This window comes from Crocodylus siamensis, chromosome 12 (genome assembly GCF_052110815.1).
Source record: "Crocodylus siamensis isolate JL-2025a chromosome 12, ASM5211081v1, whole genome shotgun sequence".
Lineage (NCBI taxonomy): Eukaryota > Metazoa > Chordata > Crocodylia > Crocodylidae > Crocodylus > Crocodylus siamensis.
The window spans coordinates 14,471,723-14,496,221 of NC_143406.1; the positions used below are offsets into that span (position 1 = coordinate 14,471,723).

The window sequence follows — 24,499 nt, forward strand, 5'->3', positions numbered from 1 at the left end:
ACCCTGGAACATGACAACCATTTCCTTTTGGCTGGATAAAGACAACTCTAAACCACAGGCTTGGTCCAAACTCTGGATCTGCATCCAGAATTCATGTCTCTCCAATGGGCCAATCCTAAACCGCTAATCCAAACATACCTGAGCTCAGGGGGTTGGGAGGATTGCCTTAACTAAATAGACTGAAGAGGGAAAGGCCAGGAAAACCATAAAAGGAAGAGGTAACAATAGTCCCAGTGAAACCAAACCATGGATTTAGCTGTGTCAGTAGAAAGGAAGAGTGGATTATAAAAGAATAGATGCCAAATTTGATGGGATCTTGGATGTGAGGAGAGCTGGAAAGGGGAGGAGTTTAATATAACTTCTGGTTTAGTTTATCAAATGGTAAAGAAAATAATGAAATTATCAGTTTTAATGGAGGAAGCAAGAAAGAGAATTAAGGAAAGAGGTCAGTTCATTCTGGATATTGTTGCATATACAAAGGCAGTGAGAAATCTGTCAGATACTGGGTAGGTTGGACAGAACAGAAGAGGTTTCCAAAGGAGCTGTTACAGAAGGTTTCTTCTTATTGATTATGATTTATTTTATGAGAGCATCCAAAAGTCCCATTCTGGAGCAGAGCCCCCTTGCGCTAACCTGCAGGTTCCAACATAAAACAAGGTATCAAGCAAACTCAAGGACACTTTGTAGTAGGTACTGTGCAGATACATGCTAAGATGAAGCCCATGCCTCAAATTGCTCAAAAGCTGAATGGAAAAGACGGACAAAAAAGGGTGAGTCTGTATCATGGCTAACTTGTTGCTTCATACCTCTGTGATTCTGTTTGCCTTTTTAAAAACACAGATAGAAAATACTTTTTTCCTCTCTTTGTCTGACTTTTCCACTCAGCTTGTAAGTAATTTGAGACATGGTTGATTTCTCAGCATGCATCTGTATGATGCCAAGCACAAAAGGACCTTGAACTTGCCCAATATCTTGTTTGATGCTACTGTAAAACAAACACCAACCATCCGTTAGCAGAACAAAAAGGTAGAGATGGTGTCTCATCAATCTGAAATCACTACTCCCTTTTTAAATGTTGGCCAATAGCATCGACTGATTTGGAAACAGTTGATACAAAGAATTTGCAAGCACTAGGTTTCTGATTTTCTTCCAGCCTAAACTGAAAGAAAACATGGTGTGCCTTTTTTGGTTATTTATAACATTTCTTTGTATGTGTGTTTGACAGAGAAAAACAGTGAATTGCTCATTTAGTATGTGATTACTAGCAAATTTTTCTTCTTTGATTTTTTTAAATTGTGATGCAACTTTCCTGTAGAGCATCAGAAGAGAACGTGGGTGTTAATAATTAGTATCTTTCAAGGTGTTAGCCACAGCATTTTGGTCTTAGTCAAGAATGCCTCTGCTGTGGAACTGGTCATGCCGTACTTTATTTCACTAGTTGATTATACCTATCTCACCATGACTTGGAAAATCTTTCTCTTAAGGCAGTTCACAGAGAGGGGCATTTGAAGCTTTGTCAGGCAAATATCAAAGCTTTGAAATGTATTTGCATTTACATTTACGTTACAAACTTAATGTTTGCCAATACATGGTATTGGCAATACCACCATTATTTCCTGCCCAAACTATGGGGGGTAGAGGCGGTTATGGCAGTTGTTGGCAAATGTCAACATCTTAATGCAGCAGCGTGTTTAAATGCCACATTTAAAAAATCAGCCTCTGTTTTTGTAGATACTGCTTTGCCCTTTTATTTTTGCACCCACACTAAATTGCAGGTCATTAATGAATAGTAATTAGACAACTAACTACCTCTTTGTGCCTGCAAATTAGGTAGTTAAACCTATAACTACTAACATTTTCACCTGCTATTACACATGGACATGCAGAAAAGCACAGGTGTAACTATTTACTAGGGAAAAATTGTTCCTTCAAAAAGTGAAGTCTAGGCTGACACCTAACTAACACTTCATGCGTTTGCCAGTCCTACCAATTAGTTAATAATCTGCACCTATTACAGTTGATTTATTCTCATTCCATATGCAGTTTTTCTTTTTCAAACTGCTGTGAAGGGCAAAACCCCAGCACACAAAAGAAGCAAAATTCAGGCTTAGCACTCTCTTTGTGGTAGTTCATGGTAATTCAGCATAGCTGACTTGTAGCTGCCAGAAATGTATTCAGCCACCCTATTATATTTAGCTGAAAGTTGAAAGAAGCCTCACCTCTGAATCTGGAAGGTGTTCTTTACTATAATCAAGTACCTAAGGCTGGTTGTATATTTTGGTAGCATATGCGAGCTCTATGTGGGATGAGGAGCCCATTGTATCAGGCACTGTGCAAACTCAAAGGAAGAGGCTCAAGTCCTACTGGAAAACAATGACAAAGCAAGTAATTAGCCCTACATTTCCTGGGCCTGTTCCATTGCCTTAGCCACAGGCTGCCTTTTCTGATGCAATCTGGGTCTGTTGACAGTAGTGATTTCTCCAGCTAGAAAAGTGCTACCTATGGTCTCCTCCTTTTCAGCTGTGTTTGCTCTGCGTTCATAAAGTTGAGAGTTGCTCGCACGGTTGCTCAACCACACAGGCTGGCAGTCCCTTGCGCAGCACAATGTACACACTGCACCTGCCTCCTCTCCGAGGCTGCAATGGGAACTGTCCTTCTCTCCAAGTATCCTTTTCATTTTAAAAGTGTTATGATTGAAACAGGGAATACACACACTGAGAGATGGTAAAATACTGAGCAAGGCCCACCCATTGCTGGGCTTCTGCTACTGTCCTCCTGGTTTATTCACAGGTTGGAGTGAGAGTGTGTGAAAAAGAGAGGTTGCAGTTCTCAGAACTTTGTGTAAACATTTTTTCCGGTTTTGGTTCGTGGGAGTTCACGCCTCCAGAGTTTCGTTTTGGGTTTTAAAGCTAAACTCAGCCAAAAAAACCAGTGAGTTTCATGTGATTTTCTAGCGCGGTTCACCTTCTCTGTGAAGGGCTAGGACGAAGCCTGTCTCAAAAGGTTGTGAATTGCGGACTATTCAGCAAGTTGGAGCTGAGGTCTGGGCTCGTTCCACTCCAACTGACATGTCTTTATCCAACCTTCCCAGCTATACAAAAGGAGGGCTTGTAATGGAGTTTAGAGGATGTTTGTAGCCCTGGAGTTTTCCACTTAGTTTGCGGCTGTTGGCCTTGTTCCACTTGTTCTAACTCTTATGCACAGGCCAAGTGGATGATGCTGCCAGATGCTACCTGATTTGCTCATTACCTTCAAACTGCTGCACGGCACTTAAATCAGCAGCTGAATATAAAATACCCATTTTGTTATCCAGGGTACTTCTACTGTTGCAGTTCCCACTCTCTTTAGTTATGCCTGTCGTGCAAATAAAACATGCTCTTAACTTGAGCCAGCTAATCTGGTTTAGCTAACTCAAGTTAAAATAGCAGAGAAGTTATTACGCAAGATAAAACCCAACTTCCCTGATTTTCACTGTTGTTTTAACCTGCATTTGCTCATTTGGATTGGCCAACCCAAAGAACCTTTGCTCTTTTTGCAGCCACTTCATGTGGCCTCCTACCATGGACCGCTCTTAATCAGAGGCTCAAAATCACCTCAATGGCTGAAGGGGGGCCAGCAGGGTGGAAAGAGCCAGTCAGATGGTACTTATGCTGATGGACGTGTTTCAGGGTCAGGTGGCTCCTTGTTGAGGAGATGCAGGGCCTCTGCATTGCTGAGGAAAACCTGCATCTTATACAAAGTCAACAATTATCTGGAGTTTTTTCAGGGTCATTTCAAGTCCCTGCTAACAAAACTGCCCATTTCTCAGGAGAAATGCCTCCTTTGTGGAAACATTCCACATTTTTGTTGTTTAAGCTGTATCCTCACTTTGACTTTTATCTTTAACATAAATGCATCTCTCTATTTGTGTGCCGTGGGGTTTCACACTACCCGGTGCTTAGTATTCAAGTGCAAATCTAAGCAATCATGGTATGTTCTGGGAGATAGGGGGTTAATTTATTTTTTCTTTTAAAATTACTGTTTTAGATGTTCACTGTGGAAACATTTTTTTTTTTTAATGGTTGGACCAGAATCTGTAACTGTTCTTCTCTAATGCAGGCCTCACCACACTAGTTCACACCTCTGTAACCTCAAGGCCCAGTCTATTGCAGCTCACTGTACCTGGTGCAATACTTGAAGGCCATCCCAAAACTGTAGCTGGTGTGAAACGCAGCCTCTCATCTCTTGAATGTGGCGAGCTGCTCTGAGCACTCGAAACCTCGGTGCTCCGTGCTCTGAAATGGCTCCCAGCGAAGCAAGAATTTCCTCTCGTTCTGTGTCCTGGTACAGAGAATTAGATTATCTGGAGCTGGTGAGGATGCATGAACTATTCCTTTAAATTTACTTCTGAACACCACGCAGCACTGGAACTGCCATGAAAAGGATTTCTAGTGAGGCAGAAAAGAGAGCATCTAAAGGGAGGAAGCTGCCTGGTCCCAAGGCAGAAGTGACAAGTGACCAATCTGTGGCCGCTGCGAAGTAAATGAACAAATAATCAGGTGGGGAAAACATGAAATAGAGACAGGAAGTTGGTAGAAGGGAGAGTGAGACTTGAAACTGGGGTTATACAGGGCAAGGCGATAGGGAGCTGAGAAGGAGAATGAGTTGAACTAAGAGCCATTAGTGGGGGCTGACATTGGACAATGAGCAGTGTGTGGGAGCCTTGGTCTGGCTGGACAAGAGGACTGGGACAGAGAACCAGCAGTCTCGGGGGGAGGAGGGAGGGGAGAGAGCTCTGATGAAAATGTTGGGGTTAGCGGAGTTCAGCAAAAGAAGGAAGGAGCTGGACTGGAGAAGGACCTCAGAAGGAAGCTAGTGAAACATGCTGGGCAAGGGGATTTCAGTGCAAAAGAGGACTGGTATTTGAAGGGATACTGGATGGAGATGGGAAAAGGGTACTAGAATTACCGGGGACTGTGATAAGGAGTAAGGCATGGCGAGAGAAGGGGTGGGGACAGACTACAAAGGAATGGCTCAGGGGAGTCCAGCTTTGGGGAAAATGAGGTGATCCGTGCCCCTTCGTGCACACTCCCCTCCACTGCCCTTATTCCTTCCAGACTAGCAACCAAAGTGTCACTGGGCCACAGAGAGGACAGTATTGTACTTCTGTTTTCTATTAACTCAACAGCAAAGGTAAGTTAGATCCTGCCATGCTGATAAGTCATGTGGGTGTCGGAATAATACCACCTAATGCAGTTCTTCTTGGTTCAGATAGCTTTTTAAAAATAAAAACAACAAAATTGCATAAAGCAAAGCCACATGAAAGGTGCTCTAGTAGGGTGCAGTGTAAGGCTCTGCAAAGCTAGAAAATGCCAACTGTGCAACCTTCATTTGCTTCTTCCCTACACCCCATCTGCACATGCTGTCTTTAATTGTAAGAGCACATGCTATTTTTAACACAGGGGCTCCCCTTCAGCCAACGTGGAGGATGGCTCTGCTTTGGGAATGAATCAGGGCTGTGCAGTGAGGGATACTTGTCTGTTGTTCCTGTGCTTCATTTGCTGCAGAAACCAGGTGGGGACTAAGTGAGGCGGGGGGCTTCAGGGAGAAAAGGGCAGGCTGCAGGACTGAGGCAAGAAAATGCCACTGGAACGTAGGATTCTCTCAAAGGGTGTTCCCACGTGGTGGTGGGCAAGTCACTTAAGACAAACTTTCTAGAAGTGATTCTGTGTCCTTCATTTTCTAGGTGGTGGACTGGAAAACCTGGTGTCTGTTTTGAAGAAGTGCTGAGCACTTAGAGCTGAGAGTCAAGTCAGCTAGAGTTGCACTTCAGACATCCACAGCATCTCCCTAGTGCTTAAGGAGCAGGGCTGGGGACCAACACCCAGAAATAAGCCTAAGCTACATATACCTGCTCTGTACACACCTAAGCCTGCAAATTAGACATTGCAGGCAGCTTGGGGATATCCCTGATCAATTTGGAGCAGTCAGAAAGGCTGGGGCCTGCACTCAAGGCTGTTCCTGAACCATCTGTCCTTCCCAATGTGCAGTCTCTGGTGTGCATCGCTCAGGACAAGTGGGCAGTGCTTAGTGCCTGTTTTGCACCTCAGTGTCTCTGTACCTTAGTTCCCCATTTGTAAAATGAGGGACGAATGTATGGACTTAACATCTATCCGTCATCTCATAAGTGCATTGTAAAAATAAGTTAATTTAATACGTGTAAAACACCAGCTACTGTAGTGATGAGCACCATAGGAAAGCCTATGAGGCAGTTCATAGTTCTGTCCGGAGAGTAGGATTAAATACTTTTTGGTAAATAATGCAGGGGGCCACCCATTAACCTCTAAAGCCCCTGGCAGACGTGCAAGTAAAGGCGCCATGGGATTCTCACAGTCACTCTTCCTGCCATGCCACATGTGCATGTCAGGAGGCATGGTTGTAGGATCGTGCTTCAAATCCCATCACACCTTATTGCCAGGGCAGGGGGAGCCTGGGATCACAATGTCAGCTGAGAGGTGTCCCAGCCATGGGGGTGGGAGCCTAGATCAGCTGACAGCTCCAGATCAGGGGCTGGGGATCCCAGCTGCGGTGTCATACCCCAGGTCTGCCAATTACTGAAATGATAAGAACCAGCCCCAAAGTTATTACACATTTTTTTGTGTAGTAACTTTGTGGTTTACTTCTTGTTTTATCATGCCATTAATTGCATTAATGTGTGACTGGGTTACAGCTTAAGATGTGATTAACTGATTAATCACATCTTAAGTGAAATGTATGCCAGGGGCCTAAGGAAAAAACAACATAGCTGCTCATGAAGTGTGTCCTGAATGACACTGGGGTGCTGCAGAACAAATCATTTGTGATCATGTAATTAAAGTCTGTATCATAATGCATGGGCACAAGGTGGGCAATGTAAGGCTTCCCAGGTACCTTCTGAGTGCTGGACTTGGCACTCTTAATAATACCCTTTTTAAGGGAGGTTTTGTGCATTATTTTAATTTAGTTTCTTGTTCTTTACTTTTATCAAGTAATGGGTGCAGCAAAAGGTAGTCTGGGTGCAGGGCTGACCTATTTGGCTAAGCCCCTGAACTGTGACAGTGCAGATAAACCATTCTTAGCCACAATTTGCATTTTACCCAGGAAGGAGTTTAAGAAAGTGCCACATAAGTACAGCTGGTTCCTCCCATTATTTCTTTCCCATGGATACACGTATTCTGGAAGAAGGAGAAACATGCCACTAAAGCTTCACTGCTGAGTTGTTATAGGAAAGGTGACGCCAGATGCTAATCCCCTGGTTTTCAGTGTTCAATACAGACCAGTTAAAAAAAATGCAGAGAAATACTTGGAGCCACATACAGGGGGACAGGATTCATGGCTGCAGATTCTCTGCAGTGTAAGACTCCATATGCTCTAAGTTCCTGCTCCTGGTCCTGCTTTCACATCACTTTCACTGTTGCTAAAAATTTCCACCCTCCCCTCCTAACCCTACATCCCAATTGAGGACCATCTGATCATGTTCAAGGGCAGCCTGAGAGACTCAGATTAAATGCCTGAAAAGCACTTTGAGATCCTTGGATGACTGAAATAAGTTGCAGTGAGACTTTGTCTGATGTGGGCTAGGGAATATTTTGGTCTGAAAACAGAGCATCTTTAATGGTAATGGGCACTGGAGAGGTCTGGTGCCTGACAGGAAGGAGTAAGTGACAATTAAAATTGCCATGAGAATATGACTGCCATGACTTAGTTTCTTTTTCCTCCCCAAGAAATCATGGTTCTGTATAATTTCATTAATCTTATCTCCAGTGAAATGCAGGAAAAAACAAGCTTTCAAATAACTTGGTGTGAAATGCCAGGTGTCTCTTCAATGCTACATTGTCAAACTGTTCTTTCCTGTTTTAAGAAAGCCAAAGTTGTAAGTTGGTTTTTTTTTATTTCATTTTTTTTATTTGAAAAACTTTTTTTGTCACAACCCACTCTATTTTTTTCATGCCTGGACGTTTAAGTATTTGTGATGGTTTCTGTTCTGAAGATTATATCTTATGTGCAGCTGATCAAATTCTACCTCACTTAGACCTATGCAGCTCCACTGATTCCTTTAACTTTATCAGTGGTTGTCTGTATGCAACTGAGAATAAGTTAAACTTGATATATATTTATTTAATTTTGTAACCTGAAGGAAATGTAACCAATTGACCCTGATTGCTGAAGAGCTAAATGTCTGGTTTTATTTATGGTAGCAAATGAAGTGTTGCAATCTTTTTTGAATCCAGTCAGAAATAGATAATATGGAGAAGGAACCGTAAAACTACCTAGACCATTAACAGGAACAGGTCAGAGAATTTGCTAATTCTTTGGATTAGCAATATGGATACTGGAACTATACTTTTCTTGTTTATTGTGGGTCTGATTGTGAGCTCCTTATTCTGCCAGATCTCTGACTGAAGTCACTGGAGGTTGTTTTTGACCAAGGATCTCTTTATATCCAGTTTTGGGGCCCTGCAATGTAAATAATTATAAAAGTTCATTTCTTACTTGCTGATTTCCATCCTAGTCATTTCTTATCACGTGACGAAAATAATTCTTCTGCCTCCTATTTCCTCTGCAGACCACTGATGAATTGGGGAATGAGAAATTCTGTGTTGATGCTAACCAAACCGGAACTGGAAACTGGCTGAAGTACATCCGAGTGGCCTGTTCCTGTGATGAACAAAATCTAGCTGTGTGTCACATTAATGACCAGGTATGCTTCTGTTCCATTAAGCCATCATGATGTGTTAAGTTTTATGGCTTTGGCAATTATCAGGTTGCTATGTTCACCTAATCACTTTAACAACTATAGGTTAGTTTTACATTTAGGGGAAAAGCAAAATATTACAGTGTGAAAACCTGGGTGATACATTTACTAGGTTCAGTTCAGATAAGAGCCCTAATGTTTGCTTACTTCCCTGAGCCTCTCTGGTCAGGGAATTAAACTTGAAATGAAGGGGAATCTCAGGCTTTCTCATGAGATTGCTGGTGTTTCCTGAGTTACAGAAGCAGCCTTTCTCATGCTAATTCTCCAGCATTCTCTTTGCATGTTAAGCTAATACATGGCTTACATACAACATAAGTAAGCTAATTCTCTCTGTCTATATGCTTTATCTTGAAGACACCTCACTGATACAAGGGACTCATAAGAACATTAAGTTACAAGACTGTGGAAGCTGCATTTGATTCACAACCCTAGTGACACTTGCATTTCATATTTGCAGTAATTTTCTTCTTCAAGAAGCAAATTAATAAATAGCAGGCTATAAAATACCATCTTCCCTCAGTGACTAGAAGGGTACTATGAAATCACTGCAGTCTGTATATCTGGGCAAGGTTGCACTTTGCCTAGTATAAATAGTACATTCTTTAAAAAGGTATTGTTTAGATGGCTGAGTTGGTTGGAAATAGGTGATTAATTCATGTCTACAGGTGGACTTCCCTGATTGCTTTTTCCAAATTACCTGACAGGTAGATCAAAGAGATGAACTTTTGTATAAATAAGGTATGCCACTTGTGACTAAAACTCATTCTACTTCGGTCTGGAGGTGGAAAACTGTTTCAGAGATGCACCAATATACATTGGTCCATATGGTATTGGCACTGATAAAAGGAAAATTGACATTATTGACAGTTGGCATTTTTTGGCTTATTTGGCCGATAATCTCATTGATAAATGCTTGTGTATGTGCACAGCCACAGCATGCACTTGGCCAGCCCAGCAACTTGGAGGGCAGAGTCCAGCTGGTAAGTCTGTTGTGGGGGGAAGGGGCAGAGGGAGGGAAGGGGCATGGGGGGCAGATCAAGGGCCCTGTTGTGAGGGAGGGTGTGGAGCTCGGGCAGGGGCAGGCAATGCCCAGCCCAGCCCAGCCAGGGCAGGACACAAGACAGAGCTGCAAGCGGGTCATCGGGGGGGTAGTAGTGGGGCACCTCCCACTGCTGCACACACCCCTGGGGAAGATATGGGGGCACGTGCCCTTCAGATCTGTGTGTGGTGCAAAGGCAGGTTGCCACTGCAGGCTGGGGCCAGGGGCAGTGCCGGGCTCTTCCCAGCAGGTAGGGGCTAGGGTTGGCGGTGGTACTGGGAGGGGGGGCCCTTTGTAGACCCCCACCTCCCAGTGCTGCCACTGCCAACCCCAAGCACAACCACAGCTGAAGCCCCCCACTGAGAAGAGCCCAGCACTGCCCGTGGCTCCAGCCCACAGCAGCAGCACCCCCTTGCCCTGAACACATCCAGGGTGCACATGTCCCCCTATGCCTCCCCCCCATGCCTCCCCCAGGGGTGTGCACAGAGGTGGGAGCTGCCCCCTCCCTCCCTACACCCCCTGGATGAGTCACTCATGGTTTTATCCCATGGCCCACCCCAATTTGGCAGCACCTGCCCCTGCCCCAGCCCCTCTCTACCCTCATCACATTCCCCCCCCATTCCCCTTCCCTCCCCTTTTCCCTTCCCCCTCCAACAGACTTAACAGCCAGACGCTGCTCTCCAAGTGCCAGGATGCATATCAGGAATCAGATTGGCATTGGCCGATATGGCTCATTAAAAATTGGCCATCGGTATCAGACCAAAAAATCTTTATCGGTGCACCCCTACTATATTTCCTTAAAGCATGGATCTATGAAGGATAATGTTCAGTATCTGATGCTGTTGAATAAATACACAGAGAATGTCATACCCATCTTTCCACAACTTCCCGTATCTTGTGCTAAGTGTGTGTGGCGGGGGGAAGTGGAAATCTTTGCTTTCATGTTGATTGTTACAAAAATTGCTGCAGGCCCCACAGCTGCTCAGAACACTTATTCCTGGGGTGAGAGATGCACAAGACTTAGACTGTTAATTTACATCTGAGGCTGTTAACTGACTAAGGAAGATGGCTTGAAATCAGTGGACAGTGGAGTTCCCAGGGAGCTGAGACGATTTTTCACCCAATTTGCAGTGTAGATTTAATCAAGCGACTATGCTATTTAAAAATCTTAATTTATGAAAACAAGATTGCTCATTTTATATGTGTGTGTATATATATGTGTGTGTATATATAATATAGTGTGTGTGTGTACACGCTAGCCAATTTCCCATCAAGAATGACAAGGATGGAGGGGGGGAGAGGGGGACGGGCAGGGGAGAAGCACCACCCTTGCCCTGCACTGCTGTCCCAGTCTGTCCCTGCCATTGCCCATCATGACTGACGGGGGGAAGGGGAGGCAGAGATGGAACACTGCTGCCCAGTGCCCTGCGGTGTTACCGCTCCGCCTCTGGCCCCATGCCCCTCCCCCCACCCCCCGCACCCCACCCCATGCGCCTGAGTACGGCAGGGGGCAAGGCCATTGCTGCATTGCCACAGGGTGCTGCTGTATGCGGCGCTGAGGCTAGATTCACCTCCAGCCCCATGTGCCCTTCCCCACACCCCATGTCCAGCACATCCAGTCCTGTCCCTCAGTCCCTGCTGTCATGGGGGGGCAAGGGAGAACAGAGCCCCACATCTATCCCTGTTCCTGCTCACTCCCTCCTTCCCCCCTGCCACATTGGGTCCAGGCCCATTTCCCCCTTCTCCATCCCCCTCTGCCTCCAAGGAGCAGAGCTGGGGAGGGGACAGCTCTGCCATGACAGTGAGGACTGAGGGGACAGAGCATGACAGGGGGGAGCATGACTGAGAGAGAGCATGACAGTGGGGACTGAGGAGTCGGAGCACCCCCGCCAGCTCCATCCCCACTGTCATGGTGGCGCTCCACCGCACTGCCGCCGCCTGTCCAGAATGCTCTTGGAGCACTCTAATTGGCTGCCGAGACAACCAATCAAATGTGAATAAAGTGTTACGGACAGACAGACAAAGTAAAGCTTTTATAATATTAGATATATATTGTGTATATATATAGTTATATATAGTTATAGAGCAGTTGTTTATTTCTGACATTAGCCATGATTTTATGCTTGTGACACTGACTATGGTTAACTGTGGAGGTGATGATGGTATCTAATGGAGGTGCCATGGGGTAGTATGAGGAGTCAGCAGCATGAGCCAATAACAGGACACAAAAGCCTTTTTTTACTCTCTGTGCAAATATCTGTATCATTAAAACCACAAGGGAAAAGATAGTCAGCCTTTCTGTCCATCTGTCTTTCTATCCAATAAGAAACGTGCACCGGTTAGAAAAGGTAGCACAGATAACTCAGGGTCTGTCTATAGTTGGAAGCCCTGAACAAAAAACGAGCATGTGAATTTACAACTCCACTAACTTCTCATGTGGTCACCCTTAGTCTTATCTGAAAGAGTGTCTTTGGGCAGGGAACTAACTCCTCTTAGCAAAGAGAGTAAGCGCATGCACTCTGTCTACATAGGAAGTGAGGGCAAAATAGCAACCGTGAACAAAGTACAAGATAGTTTTTTCCCTTAGAAAGAGGAGTCTGCTTTGGTGTACAGTGAGCTAGTGTGGGTACCTATTGGGCTTGTCTACATGAGATGCTTTACTGTGCAGCAGACTCATTTTCTGTGCAGTAAAACATGACTGTCTATACATGCACAGCAATTAGGGTGCAGTAGATATGAGTAGTATCTAACAATACAGTAAATTACTGTGCTTAAATGCATGTGTAGGCAGTGACATTGGGATTAGTATATTCAGACTCATTCATTGCACATGTAGACATGCACAGTGTACTTTAAATTCGTTCCCTAGCTTACTGCATGTTGAATTCTCTCTGTAGGTAAGCTGTAAGAAAAAGTATCAGGTAGAAAATAACACCAGAAGAATGAATTAATAACAGAGTTCTTAAAGTGAGTTGGTTTTTTTTTTTCTGAGGTGACTGCCTCCAGGAGCAGACTGATGCTACACTGGGATCTGAGCAGAACTTAGGCAATTTACAGTCCTGTTTTTAGGTTACACTGGGCATGTCTACACGAGGCACATACTACACAGTAGCCTGATAGCACTGTGCAGTAGTGTGCCAATCAAAAAGCATGCTAGTATGCCACTGTGCAGCGTTATTAGGCTACTGTGCAGTAGACCTATGTAAAGCGGCTAGTATTCACTTTGGATTCGGCTGATTCAGGGGACAGTGATTCGATTCGGTGATTTGAATCACTTCACTGTCCTGAATCAATTCGGCTGAATCCAAATCAACCGAATTTCCGAATCACAGAGGCCCTATCCCCTGCCCGCTCTCAATGGCTGCACGGCCCACCCCAGCTCCCAGCTCTTTGAAACCCACCCCCCACACACGCACACACTAACTGGCTCCTGCTGGCTAGGGAGGCAATCCGCACTGGCCCCCACTGGCCCATGCCCCCAGAAGCCCCAAGACCTCTGCAGCAGCAAGGGAGTGTGGGGTTTCTGTTTTGTTTTGTTTTTTCTTAAAGGGCCAGAGCTGGGGCAGGCAGGGCAGCCATAGGCTTGTGCCAGAGCCCCCCATGGGTTGTGGGGCAGTGGGGGGCAGCAGGGATCACCCCCCCAGGCAGCCAGCACTCACTGAGTGGGGGCTTTTTTAAAAAGGGCTGGGAGCTGGGGCCAGGTGGGGCATCCATGGGGGGGTGCTGGGAGAGCGGGCAGGGGTCAGAGGGTGTTTGGGGGCCTGGGAGAGCAGGCAGGGTATGAGGCCTGGCAGGGATCCCCCCATGGTCCCCTCCCCGCTCCTCCAGTCTCCCCTGCCACACCCTCTACTCACCAGCTCAGACTCCAGGTCCAGCTCCCTGCTGCAGCGGGCGGGGACTGCCCGAATCATCGAAGCTTTCCGAATCTTTTCCAAATTGATTCAGAGGAGCTTTGAATTGATTTGGACCTTTTAATTGAACCCCTGATTCAATTCAGATTTGGAGACTTGGCCACAAGTTGGGCGGAATCTCCTCCAAATCGAATTAGCACCTGAAGCTTTGCACAGACCTACTGTGCAGTAAGCAACAGAAGAAAACCATGCACCACCACTACTGTGCAGTAGCACGAGTAACTATGCATTTAATTAGTACTTGGTTAACCTAAACTTAATGCTCAGTAACTAGGGCACGTTAATGAATGTGTAGACACACCCACAATGCAGGAAAACATTGAAAGGATGGTGAAATGTTGCTGGTGCCATTTAGTTTTCAAGATATCACATATCCCCTTTCAAGAGTTGCAATTTTCTTTTGTTTACTTGTGTCTTTCCCTGGCCCCCTTCAGCCGGGTGAGTGTTGGTCGTGGCACGCTCGTGGGGATGTTAACTCTGCTTTGTGTGCAAGTCAAGAAAATGACACATATTTTCTTTCCACGTTTGCTGCACATGATGTAAGAGGAACATAATTATGGGTGGCAGATTATCTCTGGGTTTTTTCCGAACCCATGACAAAAGGTAATATTCCCCAGTCCAGAGTTGTGATCGGTGTTTGTGTCTATACTTTGGCATGTTTCATATAGCAGCCACATTCTGGCTGAATCAAAGTGGCTGAGTAGGACATCCATTCAGTAGCTCTGCTGCTGATGTCAATAAAACGATCTTTTTAAGAGAGCTGGAATGGTGGGAATCTACTGGCCCAAAGACCTCTCCTCTAGTGGGAGAAAACTGCAGAGCATCGACAGCAAGCATGAAACCTGGATTCTGTGGTTAAAACAAAAAAATGAATGGAGATCAATGTTGGTATTTCATCGTGGCCTGAACAGTAGAAAGTGCACACTGTATGCTGACAGTGATGGATAGAGAGTCTGCTCCAAGCTGTGAACTAAGTTTTTGTCGGTATTTAAGTGTTGGGGGTGGGGGAAATGGTTCGGAGGACCGTTGAGAAAAGAATAGAAACTTAATAGGCATGTGATGGAGATGCCTGTAGCGTGTTCTCCTTGGGGAGGGGATATTACATGGAATTAATATGATTCTGATAATGATAGTCCCAGAGGCTCAATAATCTTCGCCCCTAGACAGATGACAGGGTGTTGTGAGGATTAATTAGCTAATGTTTGTAAAGCTCTTTGAAGATTAAAAAAAAAAAAGAATCGGTTTCAAGAACAAGGAATTGAGCTGGGAATTCAGCAAGCCTCCAATGGAGTGAAATTTAGGTCCAAGGTGCTGGCTCAGGCCTGTCCCTAATGAGATGAGCATTACTAATACCGTTGCTGCCTAGCAGTGCAGGGACATTTAGATGGCTGGGAGGGAAAAAATATTTCTGAAGTGCATGTGACAGAAGAAGGCATTGAAAGAAGCTGTCATCTATAAATGGAAGCCAAATTATTGATTGGGTCTGAATGCAAAATAGAGAGTAACAAACCAATTCATGTCAAATGAGAAGTGACCTCAGCTTTCACCCAAAGCTCAACCCAGCCTGACCCCAGACTTGTCAAAGACTGAAATATTTCAGCCAACTTTCTCCTCATTTATATTTTAATATGCTTGTGCATACCTTGGTTTTGGAGAGCACTGGAAATGGAAAAAGTCAAAATACTGTGAATTTCTGGACAAACATGAACTGGATAAGCTTTGAGTAAACACATTCAAACTTGGGTTCCTTATGGAAAATGAACCGCTGTATGTTTTGGAACCCTTCCACCATTATTCACAAGTCATCTTGTGATCAAATAACCCAGAGCCCCCATATTTATCATGAGCTCCATGTCTTACATCACAAACTTTGTGACACATGGAGCTGCAGGGGTCATTACATTTCCCCTTACCTATTACCTAAGTCCTTTTATAGTCATTCATTCTTGGCAGAATGTACTACAGGCAGAGTGAAAACGACCTGTGAATTCTTCTCTGTGCATCCCACAGATTATATAGTTCAGCCTATTACACTAAATTTTATCTTTGGGGATTCCCAGATGATTCAGCAGCATCAGTGCAACCCTACATACCATCTAAAACCTTCTGACATCACCACATATGCTTGTAGTCCTTTCTCCAGGTAGTTCTGTTCACTTTGCTTTAGCAATGAAATTTTGCCCAGTGAGTTACTCAAGTGACCCTACTTAACTAACACTTGGCACTGCCAGGCAGGAAAGTCACCAGGAATTTGAAGTTATTTCTATTATTGCAGTGAATGAACCAGGGACAAAAGCAGTAGAAAACACCAGCACCCCAGAAGGATTGTTAGAAGAGCATGAGCCACCTTCTAAGTCTGAGATCTTTGCAAAAAATATTTTTGATTAAAAAACTGAGTGTAGAATTATGGCAATTTGACATTAATCCACATGCTTTTTGCTTGAAACTTTAAACCTTAGGCTGCTGGATTTTTCCAAGCTGGCCACATCAATGCTTAAGTTTAAGAGCCACATTTTGCCAACAGTTACAAGGCTAAGTGGTTATTCATATTGTATTTTATTTTAAGACCAATTAATTGCATTTTTCCCTTCATCTAGAAATTGCCTTTCTCTCCCTTCATTTAGAGCTTTTTAGTTCTGTGTTGTTTCAGTTAATATAATAGTACAACTAGAAGAAACAGCTGTGTGGCGCTCTCACCAGGCTTGGTTTTTTCACCTTCTAGTTCATTGCAGCCGTGCAATTGCTTTGTTGTAAACTCAGCTAACATACAGTTAAAAAAAGACAGAAAGAGTAGCAGAATGGTCATTCAAAAGTAGAGAAATTAAAAGGACCCAGACTATAACTAGACAGTAGGCATATCAAAGGGTTTTCTCCCGTCAGCTTCTTTCCTGAAGCACTGAAGACTCTCAGGTCAAGCCAGCTGGTAGGAATAAAAGGTCCAGTGTACAAAATGCAGGAGACAGTGGTGATTGATAACCAGAAGCGCCAGACACTTTAGTGGAGGAGGGGGAAAAAAATCATAGGCATAACAACATCAAGGTCAGGATGTACTTTTTCCTAAGCAGCTGATTATGACAGTCCGGGTTCACTGGAATAGCACCAATATTTAGTGTAATTAGTAGTGCATAGGGATTCTTATAGACTTCAGCATTATTATTTTCAATTTTAATAATTGCAGGGGCAGCTGTGTAGCTTTGCCGGTGCTGGATTTGTATTATTAACTCCCACCATGTGTTCCTCCATACCACTGTAAACACAAAACCAAACCACAACTTTCTTTTCTTGGAAAAATTCTAGCTTTTGACAGTATCTGACACTGATCCTTTTTGATGCAATTGCCAATGTATCTTCTGGTTTGAAGCGCTTCAAAAGGTAGAGACAGCTTGGATTTGGGCCTGAAGTTATTTGAATGCTAAGAAAAATAAAAGCGTTATGAGAACAAAGTGAAATAGAAAAGAAAAATCTCTCCCATCTCCTCCCACACCCTCCCCCTCCAAGTTCTGAAATATTAGTCTCAGAGGGAATATGTCTATAGGCCAATACCAGTTCCCATTGAATTCAGTGAGAGTAGATTGAAAATTTGCAACTAGCCAAAGCTGTCTTTTGGATCAGATAGGAATTCATAGACCTGAATGATTACCAGATAGCAAAACCCAGGTTTAGGAATGTCTAATCTCCCTCATTAGAACTCCAAGATAATGAAGTACACACTCAACTTTTTCAAGTGCATATTAAGTGTTACTGTGGCTAGTTATGGTGCCTACAGTTTGATCGTGGAAAAAAATCACATCTTATGCCTTATTCTCCCTTTTTTATTGCTCTTTGTATTAAACTGCTTTTTCACATACTTCTCAACAGAAGTAATTATATGCATGTGAGCAGTTTCACTGAACTCAAGAGTATTGAAATGGATTACACACATTCATATGTTTGTAGGATAGGGGCCACATGGTTGTAGAAGCATTGATCCTCTCTTGTAATCTATAGTTAGCCTATCAAATTCACAGCTAAACTTAAATGGTTTTCTTAATCACAAAAAACTATGCATAAGGCTGTGATTTTAGGCACTGTGCATGCCTCAAGCATCCTGCTGATGTGAAGGGAGGGTGCTTAGCATCTTATAGGATCAAGCCCTAAATCCTCAAATCCAAGGTAATTTTTCAGATTATGCTTTGCCAGTTTCTACCTGGCACTTCTGTGTTAACTTCTTTTTGCTGTGGTGCATGTTCCTAGAGAGACTCTGCATAGAGAGGTCAAGGTGTAGCCACCACACCCATGCAGTAGGCACAAAACAATTAATCCTTTTTTCTTTAAACATGTAAAGAAAACGAGTTTTGTTCTAAAAGAAGACAAAATAGTAAACATCATTGTGCTGATGAGAGTCAGGATAAACTTTTAATCAAAAACATCTGCTTTCCAGCAAAAATAATGTATGTTTACATAGGGACCCGGCCCTTTACACTCTTATTTGTACATCAATAGGACTACATTCGGATCTCTTGTCTTCGTGTAAATCAGGAACAACCCCAGTCACATCTATAGAATTATTCTGGATTTTTAGTGGCATCACTCAGAGCAGACTGTGGGCCTCTAAGTATTTTTTGAACCTGTAAAAAATGTTGCCTCTTTTCAAATACATCAGTTGTAACATTTTATTCCTCAGTTCCTATTTTTAAGCTACTTTCAAATGTAAATAAATCTGAGTGTGACATTTTTGTAAACTAATTTTTACGAAGCCAAATACAGCCCCCAAAAAGTGACAAAAAGATTGGAGGAATGCTATCGACTGAAATCAGAGGCTTCCCTCCGTGAATTTTGTAATTAAAATGATCTATTCAAAATATCTGAAAATCAAATTAACATTTTATTTTGGTTTTATCTTATTTTCCTTTTATTCCTGCTGCCTTCAAAGGATTGATTTATCAGCAGTTCTTTACTGTGAATCTTTTGTAGTTAGCAAAGATGGGAAATACTTTGCAGACATTTAAATAGAATAGTACACAGTTTGTTTCCCATTACACTGTTTTCAGTAACAGCTCTTGTTTTTATGTCTATGCCATTCTCTTCTTATTTGAAAAAACAAGCATCAGCAGTTAGTAACAATACTGGTGGTAACATGAGACCCCATTTTCATCCTATAGCAAAAATACATATATTTTTTCATAACCTACCCAATGCACTTAAGTTTCTAGACACATAATAGACTGTCCTAAGAAAGGCAAATAAAATGGCAACAGGGCTTTGCAGAAACAAAAAGAAGGTTACTTCAAAGCAGGGAAACATCCCAGCCCCAGCAAAACGTGCAATTGCAGTCTGTTTAGAAAGATACGGGGCCAGCTCCTGAGCAACTTACTCAGTCTTGAGTCAGGCACATGCGCACAGAAGTGTGCATATATATCTGATTCAGTCCTTAGATCAAGAGTCCTTAGAAGTATTTTTAGTACTATTTATCAAATTTCTAACACAGCTAGCTACATGCAAGGGAAAAAAAACCCAACAGTAGTAATTCTCAGTTTAAATTGTCTTTGATTGTGTACATCACTTATATGGCACACTGATGCAGTTAGCGGGCACACTTTTTGATCTTTCACTGAGTACTGCAGCTGGTTTCTCTGTTTTCTAATGTGCTCCCATCTTAAACTAGGAAAGTGCTACCACAGTGAAGCTAAAGTAAATAGCAGGCATCATTCATACAACAGGTAAACATACTGTTTCTATGAAAGGTACTTGAATAATGAGGTAGCAGTGGAGCAGGCTTTGCTGAGTCCACATGCTTCTTCTTCGTCCCTTGCATGGCTGTTGGAAACAGTTAGACAATTGCCAGATTGTTTTTAAATGCATCTGTCGGCCTCAAGAACATTTTTTCCACTGAAACAGTGCATGGTTGTCGAGTACTTTGTGACGTGGTGTTAGTGAGCTGACTTAGAAAATGATCAGACGGTGGTTCTACGTAACAGATAATTTTCAGTTTTTGTCTTAAGTAGTTTGTAATATGTTACAGAGTATTGTGACCTGAGCAAGGACTTTCCTAGATATCACCAGCACCAGGCAAACTCCCTTTGAAATGGCTTGAGAAACACCAAACTCATGGATCAGGCTCAAACTGAATGTCGATCCTTCTTTTTTTGTTAATGCTCCATATCTACTCATATGAGGAAAATATTAGCAAACGCAGAAGCCAAAACAGGAATGTAACATTTTCAAATCTGTGGCAGAACATTTAACTATTTTTTTTTATTTCTTTCCCTGCTAAAATAATGTCAAATGACCATTAATGTGCTTGGTGCTTGCATATTTTAATGGGTTCTTTTCTTCTCTAGCAGGAAAAAAAAGAAAAAATCATAACATTTTAATGAAAATACAGCACACAAAAGATTTTTAAAGATGTAATCCTTTTTTTATGGACTATTTAATCTGATGTTTTTCAGTGCACACAGCAAACAAAAGGAAAGGGGTTTTAAACACAGCAGTAGTTTTAATTAATTCAGAACTTCAGTAGCAAAATTGCAAGATGAAGTTAATTATTATAATGAAGCATTTGATAAAATGAATGCGACTCCAGCAGAATGCAACTTTTATTCAAAGTAATTAATCAAGCTTACATTACCTTTCTTGATTGTTTGCTACTGAAATATGTTTACCTGCAACATGCTGCTGCTTATTCTGAGAAGACACAGAAAGGGAACAACCAAATGATGCTATTTTATTGAAATAGTTTTAATGACAGCTACTGCTATTGTAGCTTAAAATATATAGGGCCAAAACTATGCCCTGCTGAACATAATGCAAATGTTGCCCATTAACTACAATGCAACAGGATTTCTCTTGTGACTTTTGATCATCTGCTTTTTACAGTTGCATGTAATCTCCAAGATTTTTCTCTGTTTGTCAGTATTGGGATTATTGGCTCAAACCAGGGTGTTCCTTAGTAGGTATCTTGTGTTTCAGACTTGTTCTAAGTTCTCTTATGTAGAAGTGTTTGGGGGATTTTTCTGGGTGAAGGCCTAAAGCTCTTTCTCAGATAATTCTTCCTCTGGCAACACTCCCATTGGTTTCATTTGTAGTCTTGCCTGAGAATGGATTGGTCTAAAAACAGAGTCAGGTGTCCAGGATTTGGCTCATTGTGTCTGTTGTACATGACAGGAAAGAAGCAAACATGATCTGAAAATAAAAAACAGACTACCTGAAAAAGCAGCTTTTCAAATCACTTATAGTTTTTCTCTGGAACCTATTAAGAATGCAAATGACTGTGGTTTGTAGAAAATAATGAAGCATATTCTGTCAGGAGTATGTTCGCTTTCTTTTTGTGTTCTATGTATTTAAAAACAATGCCATTTTGCATTTCTGTAACACCTTTCAATCAAGGATCTCAAAACACTTCACAGAGAAAGGCTCTTGACCCTTCAGTGAGGGCTGCACAGGCTGACTCGGGAGAGGGTGAGCGGGGTAAGCATGCATGATAATGTTAACTTTCAGGATTGGGCTGTTGTAGCTCTGATGAAGTAATTAATTACAGTCAAATCAGCAAAAATCTTTACCAGAGTGTGGTAGCATTTGCAGGCCAGCTAAATATGAAACGTGCAAAGGTGGGGCACTCTTCACTAGGAGATGTCCCATAAATCATTGAAAACTGGATTAGATTTTTCCTCTTCACTCTTTGGCGTCATGTCCACGTTAGTGAAGCAAGACACAAATTAGACAGCAGAATTTAAAAACCTTTCATCTCAGAACATGCTTATCTGCTGTACATGTGATATTAATTCTTAAATTCATATCCAGCTCAAATTAAATTTAAAAAAAAATCATTTTTAAAGGACCACGAGAATAATTAGGAAAATCAGATAATTTGCATTGATAATATATACTAATGATGGAAACTGTTATTTTTGTCTTTTCTGAAATGCTTAGATTTATCCTGTTATGTTTATCTACATAATAAGGATTGTTATTGTATTTCAGTAACAAGTTTTCTAATCTCAGGCGTTATAATGAAGAAAGAGCTGCAAAAATAAAAGCTTCAGCCTGTTAAAAACTTGGACTGCTGGTTGTATAACCCAAACTTCCTTTTCCTTTGATTTGTAGCACTGTTGTAGTCTCTATTACATACATAATATAGGGAGGTCTCCAGAGAGACCAGTCCTCACTGATAAGATTAGGGGGAGTGTCTGAGGCTCAGAGTTTAGATAATCGAGAGAGGATCACTAAAGAAACCCCTCTACAAGAGAGATGCACAGAATGAGAATGCAGTAGCCAGGGTAGTCCTTCAGGAGCTGTCACCAGGCCTGCAGTACCAGCTGCCTCTCTCCAAGTACAGAGGATGGTTTTTGCCATCAACTCCACTGGGATAGTTTACTGGAAAGATTTAAATTTAACTCAGGCCTCTGAATTGCTGCACCTTACCCAGAGAAAACAGGTCAGACATCTCATGTATTTCTTTTTTTTTTTTTCTTTTTCTTCCTCTGCTCCATTCTTTTATCATTTAATGTTTTTTGGTTGCTTGCGGTTTTTTTGTTCAGTTGGTTTGTTGATTTTTGGTGCTTTTGCTTGGGGTCAGGTCTTTATTTCGATTTGCAGAGTGGCGTGAAAATAATTGCAACGTTCAAGGTAAGTTAAAACTATCAAAGAGTGTTCCTTGGTGCTTTCTCCAATTATAGATACCTCATTCCATGTGTATAGTCCTAAACTGGTTTAAAAAAAAAAAAAGAAAGATGAAAATGACCTTAAAACAACTGTTTAATGAAGAGCAGTGAGTGAGAGGTAGGGATGAAGAGCAGTGCTAGCAGCTTTTGGATAATTTGTAAATTCATTTTAGTTGGTAAAGACTGCCCCCTAATGGAAAATCCCAGAAGCTGTAATATAAACTACCTAAGGAGAGGTGAAGGTACTTTGGTATGCCATTTAAAGGTTATAAATACTATAAAAGTCAATTAAAAAAACTAATTGCTTGCTCTTTATCACTCGTGGTTAAAACAACATATTTTGCAAGAAAGGCATACATAATATTAATTGAACAATCAAAATGTGTTGAATGGAACCTTTATCCATGAATGCTACTTATGACTGCAGATAATGTGCGAGGAAATCTTACTGAAATAGAGTGATAAGGCTGAGAGTTATGTACTTGGCAAATACATTTGCCCAATTTGTTCTCTTTTTTTTTTTTAACCTGGAAAAATATTAATTCAAGTTTATCTCTGGATCTGACACTTTGGGTCAAGTCCTTTCTCAGGCACATATCTCTCATTAGTTCAGGGGTAGACAGCCAAGTCCCAAATGTGTCCTTTAGCAATTATTTCATTTCCATGTAAAGCAGAGGTGGTGCCAACTCAAAAAAAAGCCATAACACAGAGAGAAAGGGGGAGACAAGAGGTATAATTTCTCTTTAAGAGTAAGAATGATTTTTCTCCCGCAGTATCCACCCCTCCACAGACAGCAGTGCCATATACTCTAATAATAAATAATCAAGCGGTTTTGAGACATTTTACTGGCATGTTGTAAACTGCCATCTCTGTACTGAGTGGTAACACAGAAGCATAATTAATGTACCTGAGATTTTCTTGATGTCCCTAAGGGATTTAATTTAGGAGGAAACCCCAGATGAATAACCATGTTCACCTTTTCCATGTTGATCTCAATGAGACTACTCACAGGAAGAAAGTTGCTTCTTTGCATAAGTTTTGGCTAGATCAAATCCTGAAATGGTGAGGGCCAAATCATGTGCAGTGCTGAACACCCACCGGTCTTACTCACATCCTTTGGAAAGGCGGATGGTCAGAACCTCTGACAGCTTGACAGTCGTTCTTTGTTGTACTGTTGGTACAGGAAGATGAAAGAGACTTTGTGAATTAAAAAAAGTCTTCCTAAGGCAACGGATTGATGCATTGTGTATAGAGGTATAAGAACTCTGTGTGTTCAGTCCCAGCTGAAACATGGAGTTAGCAGAGAGCTGTTGTATCTAACTCAGCAAACTAAGGAGGCAGTGGATACAGTCTGCATCTTATTTAGGAAAGGGATCTAGGTAGGGGAGGAAGGAGACGGATAGCTAATTAACCCAAAAAGAAAATTCTTATGAGTAAAACAACTTGGTGTTTATTCACTGCCACTAAAAGGATTGTCCTGTACTAATAAAGCATTGCCGTTGACTTTGAAAGTTAATGACTAGTAGCCCCTGAATTCTCAGGGCATGACTGTTAGAAAAGGGCAGGGCCAAAATGTTCTGAAAAACTGGGAAATGTCTTGACCGCACGTCCAAGGGACCGAACCTTTGGCATTTCTTGGCTGCTCGTTGTCTCTTTCAAATCTGACATTGACAATAGCTCAACTCCTTCAGTCACTGCCATCTCCATGCTTCTCTTTTGCTGGTCTTCCTCATGAATTGACCTCCAGTCATGGTCTCTGAGGCGTTCACTTTTCCCACATGCAAGACTGTCCTAATCCATGCCCACAAGCTGCATTTAAATGTTAATGTACACTGCAGTGTGAGGGAAGTGTGAGTCAAGTAACCCCATGATCTTCTGCCCAGAACCATCACTCCCCCATACACACACATTGTTGCTGAGTTGTTACCATCACCTTTAATGCAGGTGTCAGGATTCTGCAGCAGTCTACACAATTACAAGTTAATGACAGTGGATTGTAAACTCTTCATGACAGGGACCAAGCTGTTTTCTTGTGTTTAGTAAAGGGTCTGACACACTTCGGAGTATGCATAATAAGTAATGGTGCGTGATATGTATGTAATCAGCAATGTCTCACGTGTCTATAATTATGTTTTAG

At 42.3% G+C, this 24,499-nt stretch overlaps 1 protein-coding gene across 6 annotated transcripts in view; it reads left to right on the forward strand.

Moving 5' to 3' along the window:
• The window catches only part of PRDM16 (PR/SET domain 16), a 459,872-nt gene that overhangs the window by 382,006 nt on the left and 53,367 nt on the right, over window positions 1–24,499 (forward strand). For all 6 annotated transcript variants that reach the window (XM_090024494.1, XM_090024492.1, XM_090024495.1 and 3 more), the window contains one exon: window positions 8,585–8,719. In XM_090024494.1, the coding sequence (XP_089880620.1) occupies window positions 8,585–8,719 (135 nt within the window). The remainder of the gene's footprint in view (window positions 1–8,584; window positions 8,720–24,499) is intronic.